At 47.4% G+C, this 23,087-nt stretch overlaps 1 protein-coding gene across 1 annotated transcript in view; it reads left to right on the forward strand.

Moving 5' to 3' along the window:
* Nucleotides 1-1,225: 1,225 nt before the first annotated feature.
* Nucleotides 1,226-23,087, forward strand: part of RBFOX1 (RNA binding fox-1 homolog 1) — a 1,962,586-nt gene continuing 1,940,724 nt past the window's right edge. The window contains exon 1 of the mRNA XM_032460724.1: nt 1,226-1,533. Within this exon, the coding sequence (XP_032316615.1) occupies nt 1,324-1,533 (210 nt within the window). The 5' untranslated portion in view covers nt 1,226-1,323. The remainder of the gene's footprint in view (nt 1,534-23,087) is intronic.

The raw sequence follows: 23,087 nt of genomic DNA on the forward strand, positions 1-23,087 counted from the left end.
GATCCAATGACCCTATGCATTTTGATTTCCCAATTCAGTGGCAGCAGTTTCCACGCTAGGGTGTCTTGGGCAGATCGCTTACCCTCTTTAAGCCTCAGTCTCCTCCTCTGTACAGTGTGGATAATAATAGGGTTTTATTTGTGCTGGGGCAGAGGGAAGAGACAGAGGAGAGAGGAAGGGGCTAGAGCAAGGAGGGGAGCATTTAGGATGCAGAGAACCCTGGATGGGAGCAGATCCATTTCCTCATCCAACAAATGTTTCTTGAGCACCTTCTGTGTGCCACCCACCATGATAGCTTTTAAGGATAAAATTGTGAACAAGGTAGAGGCAGCAACTCCCTGCAGGAGCTTGGGGGGTAAATTAAACAAGCAATTGCAACATGGTCTCAGCTCTTGATTGGGGAAGCTCGGGGCACACAGGAGCCTGGCACTCACTCAGCCTGCCCTGGACACTGGGTATAACACCTACATGTCCAGAAAATACCTCCTGGCTTAACTTGTCACACAGCTGAGAAGAGAGCTTCACACTGGTGCTAAGGGCACATGGGGTGCACACTCAGAGTTATCAACCCATCACTCCAAAATATTTCTCAATGTCTCCTCCCTTTGTCTATTTGCTGAGGCTTTTCTGTTTTAGGTTCCTGTGCCCCCAGCACTTCTCCTTTGCAGCCCTTTGCCCCATTGTCAGTGTCAGTGAAACAACACCTTTCCCCCAGGCACCGGGCTCTGCCAGGGCAGAGACAAGCCTGCCAGGGTCACGATTATAACCTCCTCCTGCATTGCCATGCCTAGTCCATAATGATGGTCAGTAAACACCCTTGATGGGTAAGCAGAGCTTCAGAAGATGGTGCCTTTGCATTAAGCACATCATCCTCTAGCTGAATTCTCCACGATTTTTGAGCAGCCTCAGTTTTCCAGCCACGTCCAAACCATTCAAGATGCAGAACAGTACCATGGACCAGGGTGTCCATCCTTGCAGGGCGTTGGAAAAGTGGATGTCTGCCTGTCCCTTCTCCCCTCCCTTCCTTGGGAAAGGATACTACCCGTGTGCGACCTGGAGGCAGAGCTTTGCCTGAGCGAGTCTGGCCTCGGGCAGGTGAGACCCGCTCAGGCCTCTTCCACGCTTGCCCGCGGTGCGCGCGAGCAGCCAGCAGGGGGCGGCAGAGAGACAGAAGTGGTCCACGGAGGAGCCCAGCTCGAGCCCAGCCGCGCGAACCCACCGAGCCCGCGCTCAGAAGCCCGGTCTCTCACCGACAGACCGCTGGGTTCGGAAGGCTGCTGGGTCCTTCCTCTCCCCCAAGTGCAGGCAGAGCCCCCTGGAGCCATGGCCAGCCCTTCCGGCAGCCCCGAGGACACGGGCAAGCTCAGAGGCAGGGATGGCCGGCAGAGGCGGGAGGAGGAGGATGCCCCTCCGGAGGAGAAGAGGCTGAGGCTGGGGCTGGAAGGAGGAAGCGCAGCGAAGGAGGAAGGAGAAGACACGCCACGTCTGGGCAGGGAAGAGACCGGCACCCAGACAGGTGGCGAAGACAGAGGTGTAAGTGAGCGGGAGTGCAGGAGGGACGGGGGCTGGGGGTGGGCAGGGATGATCCCCGTCGGCCGTCAGGTCCAAGTTGATAATTGGGCAGCAACTCCTGGTGGCGGGCGCGGTGTGACAGCTCGTAGGGACCTCCTGAGAAACTAGATGCTCCGTTGTTGGTGGCAACTCCCTTGTTTATGTAGGATCAACTCGCTGATTCTCCCACGACGTCGTCCCTGGCTGGGAGAGCCGTGGGCTCCGTGTTTAGCCAAAAAGGGACGGGGAGCTCTGTGTCCTGGGGGCGCTTAGAAGGGGAAGGAGGTGGGGATTACTCTGACCCCCATCCTGAGCAGAGCTGTTTTGGGCACCTCTCTGGGACTTTGCTGGTTTTGTGTGCCTTCCTTCTGGTTAGGGACTTGGGTGGGAAGTACGTGGGCACAGGCTCTGACCTGCCCTGTCAGCATGTGTGCTGGTGGCAGCTCACCAAGCCCCTCACCTGCCTCTCATCTTCCTGTCCCTGCTCCCCATGCTGGCTGGGCAGTGAGAGTTGAGAGAAGGCAGGTGGCTTCCAACCCTGAAATCACTCCTCTCTCCTCATCCCTTCGGAGAAGAACAGTGAAGCAAAGTTCTGTGCATCCCCTCGGATGCTGCCCGGTTCTGGTCCTTGCTGGCCGAGGGTCCGTGTGAGAGAGATTTGTTGCATATGTGCGTGGGTACCTGAGTCACTAGGCGTGTGTGGGGTGGAAGCCTCGTGGCCAGCTTGACCCCCAGGCCCCTGCTTTCTGCTTTCTTTTCTGAATCTTCCAGTTGTGACCTGGCTGACCTTACATTTGGGGAGCACAAGTGTCCGGAGGACAGATGAGAGCTGGCTGGACAGCTGTCCCCTTGGCGAGGGCCGCCACCTTGAGAGTTTTTAATGGATAATGAGGTTGACCTTTTTGTTTCTTCCAAATGTTTTTATTCTTTACCATTTGCTTGGTTGAGCTTGTCTCAAAATTTTGATTTGTGGCTAGTGAGACCCACGAGGGAGAGGGCCCCTCTTTCTCTTGAATTCATGCAGGCGGCAGCAGCCTGCCTCCCATTCACCAGGCTGCATCAAAGCCCATCTGACTCTGTGTGGGGCTGCTCCCTCACCTCCCTGTGGCTGTGTTTGGATCATGGGTCACTTGGACACCAGAACCAGGTGAATTTCTCTCTGAGATTCCAGGACAAGGATAATATTTATGAAAGGTTTACTGGGACACATCGTGGAAAGCGTGAGAAAGGATATGTCGCAGTATGGTGAGAGGAGAGGTCCTGGGTCTGAGACACAATTATGGGGGCTGTGCAATGCGGTGAAACTTCTATTGTCAGAAGCACTTTCCTCCTGTCAGCTCCCTCTTTTACATGGAACTTTGCCAAAAACGAGGACACCAGAATGGAATGAAGTGACCAAGTGGGTGGGATGCCTAGGAATGTGGGTTTGGAGCCAGACTACTCAGTTTGAATCCTGGCTCTGGCCCTTCCTTAGCTGGGTGACTGGGGACAAGTTACTTAACCTCTCTGAGCCTTAGTGTCCTCATTGGGGAAAAGGATATGTCAACAGGCCCTGTTTCATGGGGTAATTGTTCCTGAGATTAAGTGAAGGTTATCCATAGAAAGCACCTAGTGTTGTGCCTGGCATGTAGTATGTGCTCAGTGAATGTGATTTAGTGCTGAAATTCACTTCATGCATCTTGCTTGCAGCCATGTTTGATTTTGAGGGTGCATCACAAAAGACAGAGGTCTTAGGTCAGACTCTCCATGGTAAATGCCTTCAGTGGTTAAGGAATTATGTGCAGATGATGACCTTTTAAAAAGGCAGAAACCCTATTGAACTTTTTGGTTCATGAAGGAAAGTGAGGATTCCATGGTGTGAAGGATTATGTCATAAATGGACAGAAATCACCTTTGTTTTCTGAACCCGAATATGATTCTCTCCTTTTGGGACACTTGGGTCTTCTAGGGGGGCAGTGGCCCCTCATGGAGGTGGCATCTTGGTTTTCAAGTTTAAAGGTTGGCCAAAGCCCAGGCTTCCCAGAATGCCCTCCAGACAGATTTCTCCTCCTTTTTAGTTTCTATAGGAATATTCTCTTTAAAGAACCAAGGAGCCGTTTCAGGCTGGTGCCAGGAGCAGCAGCTATTTCTTCAAGGAAGAGAGCCATTTCTTCACTCACAGACCACGTCCAAATGGATCAAGAAGAAACAGAATGCTTTTTCATGAGATTTTGTGTGTGAAGACCATTATCTTGGCTGAAATGTAAAAAAAAAAAAAATCCTTGTTCTTTAATAGCAGATTATTTTTAGATGCAGATCATTTGGGGCTTTTCTCTGCAGAAGCTGCGCGGGCAACACCTCCCTGTCCATGTTGTATCCAGACGTTTTTAAGGATAAAATACCCTTTCCTGTCACCGTGTCTGGTACTGTGGATAGCTGAGGTTTACATGTAACTGGTTGTCCCGCAGAGTGGCTCCTTGTATTTAAGGAGGGGGCTGCTTCCTCTGGTGGTTGCTAGGGGATGCTTTTAGGAGGTAAGCTGGAGCCCCAGGAGCCTGCGCTGGAGTCCTGATGGATGTGAGGTGGAAGAAGGGTGTGTGACTAGTCTGGGCTGATCCCCCACCAGGGATCACAAGTTCTGCAGACTCCTTTTGCCCCCTCCAGGACCAGTGAAGCTGAGAAGGTATCGAAGTCCGAGTTCTCCCAGAGCCTTTATTGATTCCTTCAGAGTGACCGCAGGGTGAGTCCGACCCACAGCTCTTCTTGAGAGGAGAGAAAAGTCTTTCCTAGGTAATTGGTTATCAACCCCAGGCGTTTGCTCAGCTTTTCCCAAGAGCAGGCAGCTTGGCATAGATTTCTGAGTTGTTGTTGCTGGGCAGAGTTGAGCTTTCAAGGGTAATAACTCATTGGAATCCCTGAAATCCCCTGATGGACTCTCCACTCAAGAGTCCTCGGGTTGAGACCAGAGCAGGAGGTTGTTGTCAGCAAGGGGCTCCCTCGAGAGGTGAATCCAGACTGTGGGTCTTCCCACTTCTTGCTGCTGATGGTCTGCACCTGGCTCTCTCAACTTCGGTGCTGTTGACATTTGGGGCCAGATCATTCTCCATGATGGGGAGCTGTCCTCTGCATTGGTCCTTAAAATCATCCCTGGTCTCTGCCCACTAGATACCAGTAGCATTGATTCCCTACTCTCAGTTGTGGCAACCCAAATCATCCCCAGACATTGCAGGAGTAGGCAGGTGAAATCACCTTGGCTTAGAGCCACAAGCCTACACTTGCAAAAAGTTATTTCAGAGTGTGAGTGTTGAGTTTGGGTCCCTGCTGTACTGCTTACGAGCTATGAGGCCTTGGAAAATTTACCCAACCTCCATGGGACTCAGTTTCCTCCTCTATAAAATGGAGATAATGAGATATAATTTCAGTAGAAGGTTATGTGTATATTCAACAAAATGACAAGATAATAAATAGAAGATGCTTGGCATAACATTTAGACACAGAAAGAGCACAAAACAAATGGTCATCTCCACTTTTAATTATTTGCGCAAATCAGACTTCGTCCTCCATCCCCTCATCCACTAGTGACAAGGTGGGGCGTGATACTGTCCACCTAAACCTCTGATTGGATTCAGGTAGCATCTCGGCTTTCCACATGGAACTCATCAGCTTCCCCCAACCTCCCCCTTGGTTCTCAGGGTCCAGGATTCCAGCAGAGCAGGTGGCACTTGGGGTTCACTCCCACAATGGAGAGTTCCAAAGCCGGCTGCTGAGACAGGGCATTTGGACCAGCAACATCTGGGTTTCAGGATTCCCCTTTGAGCACAGCTGAACTCCACAGTGTGGAAGCTCTTTCTGCCGAGATATAGATATTTCCCTGGCAACAATCTCTCAAGCTGACGTGAAGATATGGCCGCCCGCTGGAGTGCAGAGTGTCTGCCTCAGCCATTCTGTAGTTTGTGAGGCAAGCTTCTGAGGAACGCAGAGTTCGAGCGTGAAGTGGCAGGAGGTTTTCTCATCCTCCAAGGGCAAAGTGTGGGAAGCCGGATGGTGGAGGATCCTTGGAAGGGGATGAAGAAGGCATAGAAGGCATTCCTTTCAGCTGGAACAGAGAGGCACAGGCTGCATACTGGATGGTCCAGACCTCTGAGCTCCCAGAAGGTGGATGCCTCTGTGCCTGGAGTAGTTTTGGAATGTGAACTGTGTTGCCCTTGGCTTTACTCATTTCAGAAATATTTAACCTCATTGCTAGCAAACTGGAGCTTGATTTGAGCTTCTCAGCTGGAAAGACTTGTGCTGCAGGCCAATGCCCTCCTAATTTAAAAAATTTCGGCAAGGTGGTCATTGTCCCTTTGTGTCCCCTGGAACATGACTTGGAGTTCGGGGAGCAGGAGGGAGACCAGTTTGGGGGCTGGGATAGAAGTCTGGTTGCTGGTGGGTTGCTAGTGGCTTGGACGATGGTGGTGGTGGTAAAGCTGTGTGGCTGAATTGAGGAAAGCTTATGAGAAACATTTCAAAGGACTTAAGGATCTATTGGGTATTGGGAATGAGGAAAATGCAGGGTGAAACTGACCTCCAGAAAGGCAGGTAAGATCATGAATTTGCTTCTGGACTCTGACGTCGCTCTGAGACCCAGGTGGCAACATCTAATGAATAGATGGGTTGGGGATGGAGATTCAGACTTGAGGGTCATTGGGGTTGATGCTAGTTGAGGCCATGGGGACACTGGAGATTGACTGGGGAGAGGGAGGAGTGGCAAGAGAAGGGGCTTTGGTATAAGCCTGGGCAATCTTCAGGATGAGAAATGAAGAATCCACGAGAAGGGTCAGAAGACCGGCAGGCAAAGGACGTGTGGCTCCACACACAGGAGAGCGAGAAGGATGAGGGTCAGTTGTTGAAGAGAGCCCATTGGATTTAACATGCTCACTGGGTACTGCTGGAATTTTAATGAAAACCAGTTGGTGGGGTGGTTACAAAGATTCACCCTAAGTCTGGGCACTACTGCACCCAGCCAGGGTGTGTGCAGTGAAACACAGGACGCTCAATGGTCTTGACGCTCTTGGAAAACTGTAGTGTGTGTGTGTGTGTAACTCCAAAGCTTCTGTCCCCTCCCCAAATACTCAGCGGTCACTTTTCCATACCACCTTGGAAAGACCCAGCCTTGGTGGAGAGCTCTGCTCTGGCTGTGTTACTCCACACAAGATGTGCTGTTGGGAGACCCTCACCTCTCTGCACTGGGGGACACTTGCCTTCCTCATTCCTTCTCCAAGTGTTTGAGCAGTTTCTGGATGCTGGGTGGCAGGTGCCAGGCTAGGTGCTGGTCTACAGGATGGATCAGTCCCTGTTCTCCGGAAGATTCTACTCTAGTGGAGGAGGCAGACTCTGGTCCGCGGTTCTAAGCCGTTCTCCCCACAACCTGTGTTTGGAAATAAAATTTTATTAACACACAGCCACACCCATTCACGTGCCTATTGTCTGTGGCTGCTTTCCTGCTACAGTGGGAGAGTTGGGACAGAGACATTGTGGTCTGCAAAGCTGAAAACATTTATGCTGAGAATCTCAGGTGTCCCCTGAAGGCATGAATATAGCTGCTTTTGAAATACACACGGTGCTGGGGTGGGGTTGCAGCAAGTGCTCACCTTGTGGGACTCCAGAGGGGAGGGAATCAGCTCCCCTACTCTCAACTTTTTGGGTCTTTGATGTCAGGGAAAGGATCAGGGTTTTTTGTGGATATTCCTCTCCCCTGTGGTGGCACCAGGCTAATGCCGTCTAATTTTTGGGTGGGGACAAGGAAGGAGGGAGGAAATGATGACTTGTAGCCCCTCCCCCAAAGATCTCCCTAAGATGGGTCCCCAGCAAGTGTTTGGGGTCTCACTTTGCACAGCTGCCAAAGTCCAGTGAGGTCAACCTTCCTGGTGCTGTGACTCTAGGGTACAGAGCCTCCAAATCACTAAGAAGAGAGAGAAAAGAAAGATGTTTTTTTGCAAGCACAAGAACTTGGGTTTTTTAAATTAACATTTACCCCAATGTTTTATAATGCCTGGGCAGGCATATTTAAGCGTCTGCCTCAAAATCTCTTGCTAATAAGCAGATGGTACATTTAATTCCCTGTTTTTTGTTCTCTGAGCAACACACGGCTTCCTGCACTGCCTTCCTTGCAGGCAACTGCACATAGAGGTGATAGTACTTCTGACTATCATCACAGATCCCCTGAGAGGCCACTGAGAGTCCTATATTCGTGGGGCTGTTCCAGGGAGGCTCTGCCCTTTTCCCTTCTATTGGCTCCAGCTGGAAGATGTCAGGCTACTTATAGTCCACAGGGCTCCTGGCTTTGCTCCTCCAGAGTCTCAGCTCATCTCCCCTGGACCTCACTGGCTGGGGAGCCAGTGTCCCAGGTAGGGGTCTGAGTGTGGCCCCAGAGAGGGAGGGGAGTGGGAAAAGCTGCAGGGGAGGAACTCCAAAGAGATGGTAGAGACAAACTGGCAGAGGACAGCTGGTGCGCAGAAGCAAGGACCTTGAAGGCACAAAGGAGAAAGTGTGGATTCCCCAAAACAGAGAGGAGAGCAGACACTGTTAGCATGCTCCAAGTGTGGCTGGGTTTTGTGAATTTTGCTTGTTTCCTTCTTTCTGCCTCCTCTTGCTGTGTTCCAGGGTGTCATAGAAACAGGCTTGCAGGGGCTCTGTGCAGCTCCGGGTTCCGAGGGTCTTTGCAGAATGAAGGGGCTGCCCAGTGAGTTTCCTTGGTCCTGTGGCCCCTCCTGTCTGGTCTCCCCATGCCTGACTGTGGGTGGACTTGGCTTGCCTTACCTGTCAGACCTTCCCGGAGAAACCTGGGCAGGGCTTGTATTTTTGCTCTGAGGCTTGTGTCTAGCGTCTCTGGATAAGGAAGAATTTGTGACTTGGAGACGCATTGGCTTAAATTGGAAGGTGTGTGGTGCTTGGGAGGGAAAATCTACTGCCCTTTTCATTTTTTCCTTTTGATTCCGTGTTCTGTGTTGTCCTGATGGAATTGTAAGTCCTGGCCTCTCGGAAGTCAGCTGGATGAAATGGTCTACATGGCCTGAGTGTAATTCCTTGGCTTTTGTTCTGCTTATTAGCAATACACATTATTATTTGCTTATTGTAAAGAATTTTAACAATACAAGTATATAGAAAACAAAGAGCACAACTATTCTGTCTGATTCTCTTCAATCTTGCTTCTCAGAGGTGACACTGGGGTGGGGGTTGACATATCCTTCCACACTTTTCCCTGGGTATGCAAGCACATATAGTCACACATAATTTAATTTTAATCTTTGTTTTAATGGGATAATGCTCCACTTATTGTTTGGAAAAGCCTTCTTTTCAGTCAATGATGTGTCTTTGGCATTGTCTCATGGTGGAACCTGGGCTCCACCTTGCTCATAAGGCAGTTATTGTGCTGTGTGGATGCACCGTACTTTATCTGGCCAACCCTGGATCGATGGGTCTTTGAATGGTTCCTGCTTCCTCCCTGTTGCAAATGGCATCGTGATGAATATCCTGGCACATATTGCTTGAGGTTCTGTGCCTGTGCTTCTCTAAGAAGTCCCTAGGGGCAAGATATCCACGGCAGAGGGACATCTGTGCTGAATTCGCATCCTGGTTAAATATCTCCCTGCTCCCCAGTCCCCCAGGGCTCACATGTACCATCTTCTATAAGGGTCATCCTCCAAAGCTTGAAGGGTGCTGGCCAGATGGCATTGCCCGCCTCACTTGCACCAAGGTCACTCCACACCCTGGCACACCTGAGGGCCCAGCCACCCCACCAGCCCCTCCTGGCAGGACCCCAGCTTCTGACTCTGGCAGGTGGCCTTACCTGAGGGAACGTTCATTTTCCCAAACATTCTTGATTATGCTACTGCAAGTTCCAAGGCTGGCTGCTTCCCACCTGTTTGCCCTCGAGCCAGCCTTTTCAGCTGTCTGGTCTCAGTTTCCTCCAAGAGAAAAAAATAGCAGCTTCCTCCTTGGCTGTTGGGAAGATTCACGGAAATGATCACCACTTCTGCAATGCTTGGCTTGTTGTGCATGTTCAGCAATGCTGGGCAGGTCAATACTGAGTTTTCGGTATATTGGACTGTGGCTTACCACGGGTATGTCTTTTGTGCCAAGTCCCACTCCAGGCCCTTAGTAGCTGCTCAGTAAATGCTCAGTGAGTGATTTAATGGCAGGGATGGAGACTGGGGCAGAGGCAGTGGGAGCGGACAAGGAAATGGGCTCATCAGTTGGTCCAAGATGGTGGGCTTCAGAATAAACCTCCGGCCTCAGAGTCTCCTCCCCCATACTTGCCATGGCCCACAGGGCTCTGCTGTGTCTTCCAGGCCAGAGCCCAGGCAGGTGCTGGTCAGTGTCCTGCTGTATCAGGGCACCTCTGACCCCAGCTTGGACCTGAGGTGGCTGGGACTCTGCTGGTTCTGAGTTCAGACACAGAAAACAGGGAAGTGTGTGTGTGTGTGTGTGTGTGTGTGTGTGTGTGTGTGTGTGTTGGTTGGGGGGGTGAGCAGGACTCTCAACTTGGCCCTTGCCTCCCCCTTTGCTTTGGACCCTGAGAGGCATGGCGTGAGTTTGTGTATGTGCATGCTCATGTGCTTGCCTATGTGTTTGTGTTCTTGTGCGTGTGACCTTCTCTGTGAATTTCCAAGTCCTGGGTTGCTTGTGTAGGACTAGGGTTGCCAGATTAAATGCAGGAGACCTAGTTAAGCTTGATTTTCAAATTAACACTTTTTTTTAGAGTAATTATATCCCAATTGCAATATTTGGGACATACTTACACTAAAAATGATTCCTTGTTTATATGAAATTCAGGTATGAGTGGCGTCCTGTCTTTTCACTTGCTATATCTGGCAATCCTGGGTGGGGGTTGTGGGTGTGTGCTGTTGAATCTCCACACATGAGGGACTGTCTGCAGGCACCAGGATGGGGTTGGATTGCGAAGACCCTCCAGGGCTGCTTTACTGTTTCAGAGTCTGTGGGGTTGGGTGCTCTGGTCCCCAGGTCCTGGCAGTGCTCCCCAGTACCTGCCACCCCCTGCCACCTCCGTTGGTTTCCCTCCCATCCCTCTTCCAACATAGGGCAAGAGCTGCCCCATCCACCCTTGTTTGGAGCCAGATGAGATGCAAACGGTGTGCCAGATGGCTGCAAAGCTTTCCCCAGCTCCCTCTGCAAGGGGCCTGCAGATGAAACGGAAGCCCTCAGTCCGCTTCGCTCCCCTGTCCAGAAAACCCAGGCAGACAGACATTCTTCCCTCCTGGCAAGTAAACTACCCTGTGTTTTGCCAAACAAATAAAACCCTTCATTTCCACCATAAACTTGTTCACATGCGCAGGCTGATTGACCCACCAGTGTGCATGATTCATCAGCTCTTTCACTGAGCAGGGTGAGAGGCTCTACTCTTTGGCCCTGGTGAAGAGCTGCCTAATTTCCATCTGAAAGTCTCTAGTGGAAGCCAACCACAGCTCTGGAAGGAGGCTGCCTCTGTCCCCTTGGCAGATTCCATGTGGTTCTTGATATTTGATTGTGATTGAGGGTGCATTTGCTTCTGATTGAATGGGGGGGCTGTGAAGGAGGACATTGGACTTGGCTTCTGAGTCCACTGCAGACTTTCATGGGAAAATTCAGGAAGAAACCTAGTCCTGTGTTACTGTTTAGTCTTTTACTGAACTCATCATAGATAGGTCTCTGTTTTCCTGCAGCTCCTCTATGAGGTGGGCACTATGATCATCTGCACATTCACTCACTCTTTCTAGTCCCTTTCAAACTGCTGTACATATGCTATGCTCTTTTCTGCCACAGGGCCTTTGCATATCTTGCTTTCTCGGCCTGGAAAGCTCTTTCCCTCCCCGCTTCACCTGGTAAGTCTCTCATCTACCAGCTGAGTTACCACTGCCTCAGGGAAGTGCGGCCATAATGACAAGAGTCACAACAACCCCCTGTTACCTGTTCTCATAGCACCAGCTTTCACTGTGTTTAGGTCTTAGCCCAACTAGAGATACTTCTTCCTTTGGGCATGATTCTTTGACAGATATCTGCCTTCTTCTATACTATGATCACCATGAAGGCAGGGGTCATGCTTGTTCTTGATCCTCACTTTGTCTCTGGTGTATAGCATATGCTAGGGTAGAATTTGATTAATGAATGAGGCATACCCACTTTACAGATGAGGAAACTGAGGCTCAGGAAAATTATATAATTTGGCTGGTGTTATACAGTCACTCAAAGGTGGGGCTGGATTTGAACTCACCTGGCTGGTCTCTGGGTGCACGCTATTAACCACTTAACTACGGTAGCTCTCCAACAGCAGAAGTGAGAGAGAGTGTGCAGAACACGTGTCACCAGAATCCTAGGGGTCCTCCAGGAGATGACGTAGGAACATACCTACCTATGGACTTCCTTAATGTATTGTATAGAATGCCCCATCTTTCTGACCTGCCCTTAGCAAAGGTCTTCTTAATATTTAAAGCACAGTTGTTGGTGTAGGAGGATGGAGTCTATATCATATGGTCTGTCATGGTCCTCTGATCTTCTTTTGCTTCATTTATGCAAAATCCACACTGCGTCTCGTAGTAGCTCTTTAGTTTCTTTTCCCTCTTCAAGCCTGCTTAGAACTGGAAAGCCTGTGCGTCAGTCTCCTGTCTGGGGAACAGGGTTAGGAATCCCTACTTCCCTCCCAGGACTGTTAGAAGGATAAGATGGGATGGCAAGTGAAGGCCCTTTGAAAATGAGAACATTCTATTTGAATGCAAAGTGTTCTATGACTGTGATATTTTCTATCCTGTGAAATCATCATTGACCCTGAAACTGTCTATTCAAAACATGAACAGAGTTAACTCTTCCTCCCTATGTCCGCTGAGGGAGGGAGCCTGTCAAAGATTGTTGCTATTTTTCGCCTGGGGAAAACTAAGGAAGGTACAGAAACTGGACCAGGACCCAGGAATCCTGACTCTGTCTGTGTAGGGTCTCAAACAGGGGGACTGCTTCAGGTTCTTTCTACAGCCTTGCCCTGTAAGAAACAACCCTTGTCTAATATTCAGAGGGGGACTTGAGACAGTTTCTAAAAACAAAAGCGACTGTTGGGTGGGTTCAGTCGTCTCTACAACTGGGATGACTCTGGGGTTGAAGCAAGTGGAAACATCTTTGGGGTCAGATGGATTTGGGTTTGAACCCTAGATTTTGACAGTTATAAGCTGTAAGGACTTGGGCAGATTGTTTAACATCTCTGTGTCCCAGTGACCTTGGAAAATAGGATGCATTGTATTAAAACTTGTGGAAAGACTCCCACCTAGCTCCTGTAGGGGGAGGGGTGACCAGCAGGGCAGGGCAGGGCTTCAATATCACAGGTGCCTGGCTCTGATTAACAACACCCACAGTCGTTCCCACAAATGCTTCCCTTGCAGGGTTTTTAAAGTCTCGGGGATCATGCAGGCAGGATATTGATACAGTAGTCAGCACAGGAGTCAACACTTACGGTTTATACTAGTGACTTCTTTGGTATTTTCCATAGTTCCATATTTCCCCAACACTTAGGAGTGTCAAAATCTCATGGGGGAGGGTGTTTATTAAATATACCAATTCCTGGGGCTCATGCCCAGAGATTCGGATGCTTAGGGGCTCAGTCAGGATCTATGGTTACAAAAGCTCCCAGGTGAGTCTCATGGTTTTTGTTCAGAGCCAAGTTTGGCTCTGCCTCAGGGGGACCCAGCTTGGGAACCAGTCCTTGGTGCTACTTTGTTTAAATTTCAAGGTGGGCTCTTCTACTCCATCTCTATTATTCTCACTTGTGTTCAAGCCTGTTCCTTTCCCTGTAAGCTCCTTGATGTCAGGGTCATCTCTCACATTTTTATCAGTGAACCAAAGTTTTATAGGTGCTTGGTGGAACAGCATTTCTTGCTGAATGGGGTCAGTCTCTAGGGAGGGGTGTATGTGTGTGTGTGCGTGCGCGTGCATGTGTGTGAATCTTTGTTATAAGAACCTTTTTGACCTTCATCTGCATTTGCTGTGAGTCAGTATGATTTACTCTAATGGAAGCCGGTACCACTTAAGCAAGGCTTTGCCCTGAAATGGAGTGAGATTATGGATGGGCAGAGCTGCTGAAAGCATTTCCTGGGAAATGTTTCAGTGTCATCCTCACTAATTGAATTCAAATTTTCACTTCCACCACCATGGGGGCCATTTTGATTTCTCCTGTGGAGATCAGATCTCCCGCAGAAGTGTAGGTGAGTAACTGGCATTGAGTTTGGGGATGGACACACTTCAACTATGAACAAAAACCATGGGATATGAAGCCAGAGGAACAGGTGTCATCATTGATTGCCACCATGTATGAGGTGGGGACTTGACATCCAAAAGAGAAGCCTCCTTTACATCCTCAACCTTGATTAAACTGTTTCTGAATTCCTTACATACACAACCAGTACTAAGATTGGTCCTGACTGGATAATACTTCAGCTGATTCCTATGCTGGGTAGGAAAATAAATTAAAGTGAGGGTCCTTTCTTTTGCATCAGGGCTTCTCAGAATGCTGGCCTTAGAACACCTGTGAAGGAATCCTCTGAGATGGTTTCTAGACCTGCATATTCCAAGGTCCAACCCTTTTGAATCAGAATCTCTGATGCTGGGACCACAAAACAATCTGATAACCCAAGAAGTTTGTAATCAAGTAGGGAGATTAGATGAGCATATGAATGAATGTAATACAGAGTAGATTAAAAAAAAACACCTTGATTATTTTGAATGAAATAGTGTTTAAAAAGAAATTCAAGGAACACAAAAAAGAACAGGAAAGAAAGAAAAGTCACCTCAAATTTTACCACCCCAAGAAATAAACCTCCTTACTATAAAGTGAACATCATCCCAGACTCAGCCTATATACAGATGGAGGGATGGTTAGAGAGATGGACAGATAATTCTGACCAGACAAGATGGGATTTCTGAAAGAAAAAGTACTACATTTAATGTTGCATGAATTTTAAGTGAAGAAAAAGAAACTGAAGTGAAATCAAAGGCTGCACGGTCCAGGGTGATGAGGAAAGCAAAGCTGAGTTTGTGAAGAGCAAAATTAGGAGGGAGGAGAAGGTGGGAGAGGTGGAGGACGGGAGAATGTAGCCAGAGTGGGAATTTAAGATCTTGAGACCAGCTGGCTTTACAGTGATGACAAAGATCAAAGTGAGGGCATTAGAATGAAGCTATAAAGAACCCCTGTTTGAGGCTAGGATGCCTAGATTCTCCCCATGGATGTCTGCTCATTGATGGTGAGAAGTGCGAACATCCTGGCCCTGACAGATCTTTCCTGAGGGCTCTGTGGTCTAATCTTGGGGCTTTTAAAAAAAATCACCTGGCTCAGAGCAGTGGTCCCCAAATGGTTCCTTATACCATGACCATTCTGTAGGAAATATTCATGGGTAAAGGATGAAATGAAAAACAATGGGGAAAATGTTGTGGGAATGTGCACGTGGGTGAAAGATTGTTGTTCTTTATTCTGAAATTATGTCCATTTTGTTCAGTTTTATTTTGCGTTTTCAGATTTCTTTTTCTTTTATGAAATGCTACGGGGGTAGAAATGTCTAATACTTACTAGTATCTAGTTCTTGTCTTCTTCTTGGCAATGGGAGGATGACACCTACTTCCTCCATTTCTGTGGGTGGGACGGTGGGGGAGGGATGCCCTGGTCCATGGGCTGGGGCAGAAATGCAGGGTGTCTGTTCTAGGCTGGAGCATTAAATGCCTAGTGCATGGTCTTCCTGCTCTGTTCCCTCTGTTGCCCTGATGGGTGATGGAACCTCCATCACCTGAGCCCCCGAGTAAGTTCAATGTGGAAACAAAATCCCCTCCACCCACTGCTCCTTGACATGGGATGCACATGGAGCGTGAGTAAGAAAAGCAACTTCTGTTGTTCTGAGGCACAGAGACTTAGGGGTTGTTTGTTATTGCAGTAAAACCTAATTCAGCCTGATTGATTATGGTGGTATTTTTAGGGGGTGGTGATGGTGAAATTGGTAATTTAAAAATGTCCTTTCTTAACCCTCCACCCCTTCAGAAAAAAGGGCAACCTTGCGTTGTTTCCCAAGTTAAGAAAAATATTTTACTGGCTGATGAAATAGAACAATTTGGGAAGCAGCAGCTTAGGGAAACGCAGTGGAGTATCTACAAGCCCAGGTTATTTCCCTTTATAGACGCTTAGCCAAGACTTGGAGTATTTCCGTCTTTCCTATTCCACATTCCAGGGACTCTTGAAGAGACGTTAGTAAAACATTACAGCTTAAATGGCATGGGGAGCCATGGACCACCCTGACTCAGTTTCTGGGACAGAATCCCTTTCTGCTTCAGAAGGAGCTTTGTGCCACTGTGAGTGTTCACCCCTTTAGAGAGATTCTGTACGAGTGACATTAAAACATGGCCAAGGCTTCTGCTTCATTGTCCCCCAAATTAAACACCTCAATCACACAAACACACCCTGTTGGATTTAGTGCGACTGATTCCCAACTGTCACTAAGGATGTAATTAGATTATATTTTTTTCCAGTTCAACTGAAAGAAAATTGACAATAAAATGCTGATCAATATGTGCAGCTCAGGAAGAACAGCCTGCTTTGAGATGCAGAAGTGTTTGTTTTTAAAATCTATATTCTTGAGTAAAGAAAAAAAAAATCCATCTCTCTTTCCTAGAGGGGGGACGTCTGAGAGCTAGGCTTAGCAGCAGCTTGACCGTCAGAGTCTGAATGAAATGAATGAAATAGATGTCCCTCTGGAGAAAAGGGTGCATTTCTGCTTTTCTGGGGACTGTGCTTTTATGGTGAAGTTTGCTCTCTGTCGTTGTTGGTGTGTGTGTCTCTGGATGTGTGTGTCTGTGGGTGGATGTCTGCATGCAGATGACAGTGTGTACCTGTGTGGGTGTGTGCAAAATTCCCATGTGAACCTCAGCTTTGAGGGAATCTTAGGGCCTTGAGCCCAGTGGATGCCATTTTAAGAAAAATCACTCAAAAAATGAAATGGAAAGAATTGAAATCAAATCCCAACTCTAAAGTCACCAGGTTTGCAGGCAGTTCTGGATTTTCTTTGTTTAGGGCTTTACTTGCCTCCATATGACATTTTTGCTTCCTATTAAATGGTCAGTATCAAAGGGCTAAAACTGATCACAAGCACAGAAGAGTAGGTAGTATATGACTCTCTTTATATCAGGGTTTCTCAACCGAGAAGACTGTTGACATTTTGGGTTGGATAGTTCCCTGTCGCAGGACTGCCCTGTGCATTGTAGGACGTTTAACAACATCCCTGGACTCTACCCATTAGCTGCCAGTAACATGCCTCCCCCAAGCTGTGACAATCAAAAGTGTCTCTGGGCATTGCCAATGTTCCCTGGGGGGCAACATTGCTCCCAGGTGTGAACTACTGCCTGACACAAAGCACAAAATCACATGGAATGAGTTGAGGTTGTTGGCAGCCAGGGTGAGTGGTAACTGAAAGGTGGGTAGGGGGGTTGTGGGAGGGGGCCACAGTGCTCTGTTTCTGGATCTGGGTGTTGGCTATATGAGTGCGTTCAGATTGTAAGAAATTTATCAAGTCAACCTCTTGTGTATGCACGCTTCTATATGTATATTATAATTCAATAAAGCATTAAAAAATCAGTCAGAAGAGAAATGGTTTGCAGAATCAAATGATTAGCACGAAGGCTAGCCACCCTAATTTGAACCGCTGTCAAATGAATATGAGGGGCTGCCAAGGTGGGCCTTTCAGAGTGTCGGCCAAGGAGAAGAGGGTCCTGGGGTTTGCCAGTTACACGGAAGGATGAGGCCTCATCCTGAGAGCAGGGGCAGTGACATGAGTGACATATCAAAGCATGGAGCTCTCCAAATGGGTTTGCTAAAATCCTACGCACGACTCATACTCCTAGCACACACCTGTGTCCATACAGAACAGGAGTTCTGTAACAAGGACCACTCATAGGGTTCACACTGAGACAGAGAAATCATGGTGAGACTGAGGAATTTGGCCATAGTGTCTTGGAGATACCCACAGTTTCTGGAATCCTGACTGCAGGTCTGGAATTCCCAGTTGTTATCCGTCTCCTGTTCATTCAACAAACATGTATGGAACCACCTTGTGTCTAGAACTTGCCAGGAGAGGAGGATAAAAAGATGACTGAGATAATGATCCAGCAGAGGTGACTCACCCCTGACACTATCAGATAAGAACCCGGCCAGGGTCTTGCTGGGCAAATGCCTTGATACACCTCATTCTGCAACCTATGTGAGAATAAAGGACTCCCCCAACCAAAAACACATGAAACTGTGCTGTATATATACAAGTGCAATTTGTATTAACTCTGCAATATAACTATAGCCATATTAGCATTTTTTGTTTGCTTTGGAGAGAAATTTATTTCTTAGCAAATTATTTCTAGACTGTGCTGAACTGGAAATTTACTTAGAAGCAATAGAAAACGTAAGAGTGCCAGGCATTATGCAGAAGGTTCTAAAGTCAGTGGGGAAAAGAAATCAGTACAGTCCACATTACTCTTGAAAATCCCCTCCATCTTTCATAACGCACAGAGGTCAGACTTACCACTGCTTGCCGGCTCCCACTCAGCACGTTTCTCTCCAGGGTTGGAACAGAAAGTGGTTTCTTTGGTGAGCAGCTGATGAAGTCATTGAGGGGCCACCTTTTATGAATATTTGTGTCTTCAACCCCAAAATCATTCATCAAAGTGAGATGTTCTCAGTAGGAAAGCAGCCACAAGCTCCTGTTGTGAAGGCTGTGTTCACAACTCCCACTTCTCTCTCCTCTGTTCTTGCCAAGTACTGATGGTTCATTTCCCACAGATTAAAAGAGCCCAGGTGGATCTATACCAATGAGTGGAATTTCTGGGTCATGTGGTAACTCTATATTTAATTGTTTGAAGGACTGACGGACTGTTTTCCAAAGTGGCTGCACCATTTGACATTCCCACCAGCAGAGTGTGAGGGTTCCAATTTCTCCACATCCTCACCAACACTTGTTACTGGCAGTCTTTTTGATCCTATGTTTGTGAAGTGGGATCTCGTTGTGGTTTTGATTTGCATTTCTCCAATGGCTAAGGATGTTGAGTGTCTTTTCATGTACTTATTCGTATATCTTACTTGGAGATAGGTCTATTCAGAGATGAAAACATAGGTCCACAAAAACTTACATTTGAATGTTTGTAGTAGCATCATTCATAATAGCCAGAAGGTGGCAATAACCCAAATGCCCTTCAGCAGATGAATAGATAAACAAAATGTGGTATAACCACACGTGGAATGTTATTTGGCCATAAAAATGAGTGAAGTTCTGATACCTGCTACAATACTGATGGACCATGAAAACATTATGCTGTGTGAAAGAAGCCAAACGCAGAAAGGTCACATATTATATGATTCTGTTACTATGAAAGTCCAGAATAGGGAAATCTATAGAGACAGAAAGTAGATTAGTGGCTGCCTAGGCCTGCAATGTGGGGCTGGGGGTGAGGGTAAGAGCTAAAGGATATGGAACTTCTTTTTGAGGTGTTGAAATGTTCTCAGATTGACTCAGGTGATGATTGTGCAAATCTGTGAATATATTTAAAATGATTGAAATGTAAAAAAAAAAATGTAAAAGAAATATTAAAAAAAAAAAACCAAAAGAAGGCAAGCTACAATTCTTTCAATCACTTGATGAGCTTAAAAATACAGATTCCTGGGCTCTACCTCCAGTGATTCTGACTTAGTCTTGGGTAGGGCTTGGGTATTTCCGAGGGATTCTGCCATTCAGCCTGATTTGGGGCCCACTGTGTCCATGGGTAGCCCTCTGTTCTCTGAGATCTAGAGGTCATGGTGATGGTGGCTCAAACTTATGGAGAGCTCGCTATGTCCTAGGCACTGGGCTGAACACATTTATCTCTTAATCGCACAATAACTTCCTTATAAGGTATACAATATGCCCTCTGCTTTATTTTATTTTATTTTGTTTAAAATTTAAGAATTTTTTTTTGTTGGGGGGAGGTAATTAGACTTATTTATTTATTTTTTTACTATTTTTAAATGGAGGTACTGGGTATTGAATCCAGGACTTCATGCATGCTAAGCATGCACTTTACCACTGAGCTATACCCTCCCCCTGTCCTCAGCTTTAGAGATAAGAAACTGAAATTTTAGAGATGTTTGAGTGCATGCTTTGAGTAACTTGCTTTGAGTAACTTGTTCAAAACCCCAGTAGGAAGTGGTGGAGCTGGAAGATGCACTGGGAGCATCTACTAAAAAAACAGTGCTCTCAAGGCCACAAATTCCATGGTCCATGAATGTCTGAAGCCCACCTTGAGATTTCTGCTGAGACTAGGGTGGGGCTTAATATCTCAGAACCACAACCCTCCTTGCTGAGTCCTGGGCATTTGAGTCCACATCTGCTGTCTCTATCTTCGAGTCTACTTTGCTCTCCAAAGCATAAACCATTCTTACCAAGCATTAATGAATTTTGTTGACTTGTTGAGACTGGGGGCCAAGGACAGGTCACATCATTCCGTGCTTGGTCCTGGCCAACTTTCTGATTTCTCTTGCTATGCATCACCCCTGCATTTTCCCATGTACCCGCTCCCTCCTTCATTGCTCTGGGAACTCTGAGTTCTTGTCCCTTTATTTGGCAGAGCTCCTTCACTATTCCCTGCAAAAATCCCCAAAGTATGTCATTGAACCATGTCAATGCTTGAGCTGCAGAAGGTTTCACAGATGAGATCTGCCCTCTGGAAAGTGGTGGTGCTTATCGAGTTTTGAGATGTTATTTTGTTTTTCCCTCTAAAATATACTGCTTAACTATCAAACCTTTGGTGCTTGGCTACAGTCCTTGGCTGGCGGCAAGAGGGATGAATACTGCTTCTTTGTAACCCGAGGAGGAATGCTGCCACTTAAAGAAGGAGAAACTGGCTCTCTTTGAGAGGCAGAGGGAGGCTTCTGGAGCTGATGCCAGTTTGTTTGGAGGCAAAATGGTTGTTGTATTAAAATTGCCCAAACTTGGGCTGGTGCCCTGTGTTTCAGAGCTCAAAGCCATAATTACTTGATTTTTTTTTTTTTTATTGGTTGGTTTTCCATCCTGTTGCTTGGCTGATTTCTGCTAATAGCTTCAACCTCCTCAAGAGTTCAGTTCAACAGACACTAACAGCATCTACCATGCGCCATCCTTATAGCACCTACTATGTGCCAGGTACTGGGGACATAGTGGCAAGCAAGGTAAACACAGCACTGAAGAGGAGACTCTGTCAACCCCATCCCCCCAGAAGAGAGGCCACCATTGGGTTTCTGGAGGTCTCAAATACCCTTGCATCATCTCCCTAAAGAAGGAAGGTGAAAAGCTTTGGTGTCTGAGGCTCTTTGAGGAGGATTTAGCTGGGTTGCCACCAAGGTTTGGCATGATGGGGAGGAGCTAGCATTTGTGTTTGGAGGTGAGAACGCAAGGGCAGCTTGATTTTAGAGGAAGCTGAGATTAAGAGAAGGCTTTTTGGAGTCCTGATGTATAGTGGAGACATGCTACAGTGAGGGTCCCTATGGCCGGCTCTGTGGTCAGTGGAATGACCATATGAGGTTCTGCTTATAGCAGATGGCCCCCAAATGTTACCAGATCAGGAGCAACTACAGCAATGATGACCTCCAGGGGCCTAGTTCCTGCCTGGCTTTCCAACCACCTGCAGCCCAGAGTTCTTATGTAAACTTACGAAGAAGGGAAAGAGGCCCCAATAATGACGAGAGCGAATTCCCCACCTGCCAGGCATACAGGGACTCAGAGCAGATTTAGCCGGAGTTACAGAAATAGGAATGTGACATTTCCTACACCCGGGTGCGGTGGAGCAAAATGTATTCCCTCTGGCTTGGAGGGATGGAGAACGCCAGGAGACATGACTCCAAGTTTCCATTCTTAAACCCCCATGTCTAGAAATGCAGTTTCTTCTGGTCCACAGACCAAAGCTCCGTGAACACCACATCCACTGCTGCATCTCTCCTGCCTGGCACTCTCCCCAATTTCCTCTCTTTGGCGCATAGAGGGAGGAGGTTCCAGCATCAAGTTTGTCCCCTGGGAATGAGCTGGGATGAAAGCTTAGCCTCTTCTGTGAGAGGACACATTGATCTAGTTGGTGAGACAGAGGAAGTGCTGACTGTCTAACCAAGTTCTCCTACTAGTGAATGGGTTATTTTGCCTTAACTGTGGCATCAGGGTTCACCTCCTTGGTTGCTTGTACAGACCCCAGGCCTTTTGGAGCAAGGAGGACAAGGCAAGACTTGCCTCTGGAAGAGCCAGCCAGCAAGTGACCATCCACCCATCTTGAACAACAGGGGTTTATTGTCTTGCATACTAAGGCTAGAGATAGCTGATTCCAGGGTTTGTGGAATGAACAGCTGAAGACAATGAATTTCTTGCTTGACTTTTCCGTGGTGCTCTTGCCTTTCTTCCTGTGGTCGTGGAGGCTGCCACAATCCAAATATGAAGTCCTCACGTGACAACACCCAGAGACAAGATGGAAGGGGCATGGCATCTCCCTGCACATTTCTATATTAAATTCTCTCCCAGAAGATCCCAGCAGACTTCCTACATCTCAGCCAGAACAGCCCTCACTAGAACAGTTGGAATGGAGTCTTGGGACCAGACTTAGACCAATCGCTGGCTAAGGGGGGTTTGAGGAACATTAGTTTAGGATCTAAGCCTTAGACTAGGGAACAACAAAGTTTTTTTGTTAAAAAATGATAATATTTTAGGCTTTTTGGTTCAGACAGCCTCTGCTACAAATACTCAGCTGTGCCAGTGGTAGCATGAAAGTGGCCGTAGGCGATGCATAAATGAATGGGCCTGGCTCTGTTCCAATAAAATTTTATTTACAAAAACAGTCAGTAGGCCAGATGTGACCCTTGAACTTATACTTTGCCAAACCCTGCTTAAGCCAATCATGATTCTTTCCTTGAGGCTGGGCCAGCACTCTTAAGGAACAAGGCAGCCCCTTACCTGAGTGAAACAGGAGTTCTGTTAACAAGGAAAAGAAAGGATTAACCAGTTTCTGGATAGGTAACTGATAGTTATCAGGGCCAAACTAGCTCTTCAGTTCAGTTTGTTATAAATAAAAGCAATTGGAGGATCTCCATATAGCTGTTAAATTTTGTTAAAACCTACAGAAATAAGGGTCAGTGACCTTTGTATCAGTCAGCTATTGCCACAAAAGTGCTATGTAACAAGCTTCCCCAAATCAGTGGCTTAACACAACAACTACATATTTTTGTGGATCTCTAGATAAGCTGAGGGTTGGTTGATCTAGGCTGGGTACATCTGGGAAGCCCTTCTCTGCTCCTGGTGTCTCTTCTCTTCTCCTGGGTCTGGTAGGCTTGCCAGGGTGTGTTCTCATGGTGATGACAGAGGCACAAGAGAGCAAGAGAGATTGAGCTCCCACTCTTCAAGCTTCTGGCCACATAACACTGATGAAAATTCCATTGGCCAAGGCAAGACATATGACTAAACCCAGCTTCGAGGGCTGGAGAAATATACTCTGACTCTTTAGTGAGAAGAACTGTGAAATTATATGGC

This window comes from Camelus ferus, chromosome 18, assembly GCF_009834535.1.
Source record: "Camelus ferus isolate YT-003-E chromosome 18, BCGSAC_Cfer_1.0, whole genome shotgun sequence".
Lineage (NCBI taxonomy): Eukaryota > Metazoa > Chordata > Mammalia > Artiodactyla > Camelidae > Camelus > Camelus ferus.